The following is a 6,023-nucleotide window of genomic DNA, read 5'->3' on the forward strand; positions in this document are numbered from 1 at the left end:
CCTTAGGACGAAAACAAGTGCCATTTAAAATAACTACTTAAAGTACAAAATTAAATGAATCAATGAATAGTGAAGCTTCTGGATCGAAATATACAGTGTAAAAGTGTAAAACATTACTATAGCGTGAAACATTTTAAACATTTCTAGCTGATTCTAAAGTTAAAAAAAAACATCTAACCATTAAAAAAACAAATATAAAAAGTATTTGTTTATCTAGGAAAGACTATAACTTCGAAAACAGACATAAGTGATGAAAAATATTTTGACATAAATCAGTCATATACTTATATACCGCAGTAAACATAAATGTGTATCAAATACTCCTTCAGTGCGAGCAAGTCGTATAAATGTAAAGCATCCACCAATTCAAGAAAATAATATTTTTGGATTTTCTAAAGATGATTTTATAGTTTCTGATTTGTTGCACAACGTGAATAATACTTCAAAGGACGAAATATAGACATTTTATGCTCAAGTTTTGGATATCGACTCCTTATAACGTTCCAATCCTATCAAGTTAAAATACTAAAATATCTCAAGCAAACAGTTTGATCGAAAGATATAATTTAGGCAAGTTATTTTTATTTGAAATGAAATTTTTAACTTAACGAGTTAAGTTTTTTTTTACATGATGTGAGTAACAATGCCGTTACTAATCAGTTAATTAATTTTATAGTTACAATAAATTAACTCGTTTATAATATAAGCCCCTCAGATTTAAACATAATTTGTTAAGAAAAAAAACCAGTAATAAACGGAAAAAGGTAATATTTATAATATTATATAATAATATTTACATATTGTACACTGTCGAGATAAATAAATAAAGCTACCAATCTTTAAAAATTAAAAAAAATATAATCTCACCAATACATATTTACCCCAAAACAATAATAACTCTACCACCCAACCTAGCTTGACGTTTAAATGATACGTTGCGATGGTTCTGCGATCTCTCAAAAATTAACCTAAATAATTTTTAACTTAAATTGGGTTCTATCATTAGATGGCCTACATTTCTGTTATTTTTTCGTCGGTCACTATTATATTATGTATTATTTTTACTGTATGTTTTTGTTTCTATGTATTTATACATATGTACTTTTATCAAATTTGCATATTGTGATTTGGCATAGAAAGGACCTAGCATTCAAATTAAAAAAATATAAATAACTAATTTTCGACTAAGTTAAGTTAGGTAATATTTTTTCTATTTAACTTGTAACATTCACAAGTTTTGAAAAGAAAAGTAATTTTTGACTTTAAACTTCACTGACATTTGTTTTTAAAACTTAACTCATCAAGTTAAACAAATTAGTCATCATTCCCGGCCTTGCCAACTATAGTAGGTACCTATGTAAAAATAAATATCGTTACACTTTAATCGTAATCAAATAGGCAAACGTAATTGTATTTATTTGTTTGTCGTATATTAAGTGAAATTATTATGTTACGCTGATACAATATTACAAATCAGTTGATTAATCGATGCATATAAACAACAATATTGATTCTTCGTGCGTTAAAAATGATTGACAATTGATACATTTCTATGAATAACTTCAACTTAAAATCATTTGGTATCATAAGTTTAACTGTCTAATTCAAAAAAATTAAGTTTAATCGTAAAAATAATCGAAACATGACTAAGACAAACCTTTCTTTGTTCGAAATTTAACAATTAAATGTACCTACCTCCAATGTATAAACGTAGGTTTTAGAATGCCGTTAATTTTGTCTGTAAGTACTAAATATAGTAAGGTATACGATATTATGACGATTATATTCTAAAATCTTGTTAATATAATTGAATTCAATGAGAATTGTACTATAAAATAGTAAATCGGCTATTGTTATACATTTTAATGGTTGCATAGTATGTGTTTCCAACTAAAATAGTCGACCCCAAACTATTTAGTAATCAGCGTACCAGAATGTTTTGGCTAAATATTAACTACCTATTAAAAAGGGTATCACAAAGGTTTGATTTCCAAAAATACTTGCGAATCCCTGTGTACAAAGATTAATTGAATAGGGTTAACAATTTCCAAAAAAAAAAACTTCGTCTTTTGACCATACTAATTTTTTTTTTATCATAAGTAATCCTATGTAAATAGGGTAGGTACTTACATCGTACTATATAATCCTATAGTATTATGCGTTGATAGTGCAATAAATCTAAATAATGATTTAGTGAAAATTGTATTATTGGTCTAGTGTTTGAACAGGTATTTGTAGCTATTTATTATTGTAAACAATATAAGTTTGAAATAACCTGCAAGTACATATACCTAAGTAAATAATTATAACACTGAAGAAGCACATTATTAAAGAAAATATATAAATATATAATAATTTTGAAAAGGCACATGTACATATTGTGCAATTTAATGTGCCTATAGTTTCCTAGTACCTACAATACCTGCGGTCAATGAGTAAAGGTACGCTTAAACTTGATGTATTGCCGTAAAGGTTGTTAATTATATACAAGCCAAACATAATTTTGGGGTATAATACGAGCACTCGCGTGCTTGCATGGGCGATGGTACACATGATGGCTATTAGAAGGGCAGGCATGAACATGTTAAAACTTGAAATTGAGGTAAATCATTTTTTAACCATCAACTAATGGAACGTAGACAAAGACGGGAAAAAGACAAAGTCAAAAGCGGAAACCGAAAGCTGTGACAAAAGAAGACAATTCTAATGATGGTTCAGTCCCTTTGCCAGAATCATTATTTTGGAACAATACGCGTATTTTATGATCAGACGGAAACCTACTGATTTGTTGTACCTTGTACAAAACATTATATTTATGGACTATGACATGTTTAGATGCTTAGGAAATATTCAGAAGCATCATAAGAGACACTGAGACAACGTCTACCCATCGAGAATGCGGACGAATAATATAATTTCATTTTATTATTATAAATAGAATGTTTTTTTTTTTTACGAATTTGAATATAATTATGGACATTAACTGTTAAGCTTGAAGTTATTTGGAATTATATGTTTAACAGTCTAAATCGAGTGAAGTACATCATCATTAAAATTATCAAAACATAATGAATACGCAAAATCAATCGCGAGCTTCACGGATGCTTGAAACATAAAATATTTTTTATTTATTTATTTATTTATTTGATTTTGATGGGGTTGCGTAAAAATATATTTAGATGTAAACTTTTATGAAATAGTTTAAACATTTGGAAAAAAAATAAAAACAAAATTAGTTAACCAACCACATTCGCGAATACCACGATGAATAGAAATATATTTATTTACTCATCCTTTTTTGATAGTATATTATATCATTAATATATTTTATATCAATAAAAGTATATTGGACACTATACAATGATAGGTAATGTTCGGATACTATACCCTAATTTACGTATTATAATAAATCATTAAAATATCATATTAGATATAGGTAGGTATTAGTAATAGTTAGATATACAATTTGGGGCAATTTGTTTTCATTCAAACACGAAATCGTTTGTGTAGCCGTCTGTACACATATACATATTATAACAGGCATGCTCAAATTAAGTTCCATTTTTCTGGTTCCTTTGAGTCTGTACAGGATTTTGGCGTAATATAATATATAGGTATTATTATCATTATCATTTTTTTTTTTTTCGTGCACATGTATAAACAAGTAGGTAGCAAATAGAAACCAATTCATTACCATAATATATTGTTTGAATTTCGTAAAATATGAAATATAGTAAACTGCAACTCGATGAAAAAAAAACCGAAAAAACTCATCGTTTTCATGTCGTTCGCCGTCATCGTCGGAATAATAATAATAATAGTAATATTCACGTTCGTTCGGGTATAGGTTTATGCGATATTATTATATTGCAGCGCGGATGGTAACAATATATAATATATAATTGCCGTTAAAGCATTCGAATTCGAATGCACATAGAGTCGTTTGAAATGCGCGCGCGGTTGTCAGATCTCGTCTCAGAAGTTCTTTCGCGCGCGTTTTTTTTTTTTTTATAATGATAATAATTAGTAATGTAATGATATATAATAATAATATATAGAGTGAATATAGACGACGTGATACTTTATTTCCATGGAATTTCATCAGGCACATGCACAGTTCAAAAAATATAGATACGTGCTCGAGAAATTCTGAGACTGGTCCGAGGGGAATATTATACACAGCCGATGACATCGCCGCGATGTTGCGAATATCGAATGCGATTCACCGCTGCACAACGCGTTAGAATGTCGCACGTCCGTTGAATTATATTATACGTATACTGCAGCAGTTATATTTATGTCGTTCACACAACTACTACAATTTCGTACATCGACGACGGTCGAAATAAAACGTATTATTGCTGCAGTACAATAATATTGTTACCCGGGAAAATCAAATCAAAATTTGTCGTATAATCGGCACCTATTATACACGATATAATAACAATAATAATAATACGACGAGTCGCGTTATCGCACAAATATAGTTAGGCACCTACATACATCGCACATATTAGTATGTTAAAAGTAACAACACAATTTTATGTCATAATGAAACATATTATTATATTAAATGTATATTATATCACCTGTCGGGCGAGGTACGCGTGGTGACGGCCCAGCACGGCCATGGTGATCACGTAGGTGAGGCACGTGGTGGCGCTGAGGGCTATGCACAGGGCCAGAGTGAGCGGCAGGGACACGTAGGCCAGGTAATCGTAGAGCAGTATCCATCCGAGCAGGTCTGCGCCCTCGGCCGCGTTGGCCACCATGTGGAACACGACCTGGACGTTGGCTGTGAGCCAGGCCAGGTGGGCCACGAATGTCCAGTACCGGCGCCGGCCGCCGGCCAGCCTGCACCACAGCAGCGTGCCCACGTTGGCCGCCAGCAGGCACCACGTCCACGGAGACCGGGCGTCGTACACGGACAGGCAGTACACGTCGAACAGCACGGACGCGGACACGTAACAAGCGAACGCCGCACGCTTCTGCTTGGCGTTGTAGCTCTGGTACAGGCTCTCAGTGGCCCTGTCCGCGAACCGTCCGGCATTCGGCGAAGAGGACGAGGCGCCGGCCGGCGAAGAGGACGAGGCGCCGGCCGCCGAAGTCGGCGGTGGCGTGGATTCCATCAGCCGGCCCGGGCTTTCGTCTTCCGCGTTTAGCGAAGTCGTCTTCACGCTGCTCCTCTGCGACCGGCCGCGATCGACGGCGATGATATTATTAAAATAATTTAGGTATAGGTACCGTATGTATAGTGTGTGTCGCGATGGGTCTTGGTCGAGAGATGTTATACAACAGTTGTAGTTATATTGTTACAACGTGATAAACGGTCCGTCAATACGTCGTATATACGACTACGATAATAATAATTGTCACTACAATAATAATAATATGATCATTATTGTCATTATCGCCTGGATGATTTAATATTAATTACAACAAATAATTATAAATATATTATTTTTATTGCGATAAAAAAACGTATGCTGTATAATATACTATAACACGAACGCGGTACCGGCGCGTGTTGGGCCCCTTCCCCCCGGACGGTGCGCGAACGCGTGCGTTGGACCTGTGCTTGGGACCCGACCGATACACGACCGACACACTCGTCGCGCCCGGTGCCACTGACGCTACCGTCGCGATCGCCGCCGTAGCCGTCGTGTGCTCGTCGTCGTCGTCGTCGGCCGCGGTGATCGTCGTGGTCGTGGTCGCCGCCGTCGTCGTAGTCGCAGTCGCCGCCGTCGACGTCGTCCGTAGAATCGCGGCGGTAGTCGCGGCCATCTGAGTCCGCGCTGATGCCTGCCGCCGCCGCCGTGAGCGTTGGCCGTCATCGTGGTGCGAGCGGTGGGCACCGGTCGACGGTGGTGGTGCCAGCGGTGGTGGTGCCGGCGGTGGTGTTGCCGCCTGCTGCTGCTGCTGCTGCTATTAACGAGCGTCCCCGCCGCCGCCGCCGTCACCGCCGCGAGACCACAATCGATATCAAGCGCGCGCGCCAAATAACGTACGCCGCTCACACACAC

At 36.2% G+C, this 6,023-nt stretch overlaps 1 protein-coding gene across 1 annotated transcript in view; it reads right to left on the reverse strand.

The window, feature by feature from the left end:
• LOC132933788 (adenylate cyclase type 3) overlaps window positions 1-5,800 on the reverse strand; it is a 110,675-nt gene extending 104,875 nt beyond the window's left edge. Inside the window, exon 1 of the mRNA XM_061000063.1 lies at window positions 4,590-5,800. Within this exon, the coding sequence (XP_060856046.1) occupies window positions 4,590-5,129 (540 nt within the window). The 5' untranslated portion in view covers window positions 5,130-5,800. The remainder of the gene's footprint in view (window positions 1-4,589) is intronic.
• Between the last annotated feature and the right edge of the window lie 223 nt (window positions 5,801-6,023).

The sequence above is a fragment of the Metopolophium dirhodum genome, chromosome 1 (genome assembly GCF_019925205.1).
Source record: "Metopolophium dirhodum isolate CAU chromosome 1, ASM1992520v1, whole genome shotgun sequence".
NCBI lineage: Eukaryota > Metazoa > Arthropoda > Insecta > Hemiptera > Aphididae > Metopolophium > Metopolophium dirhodum.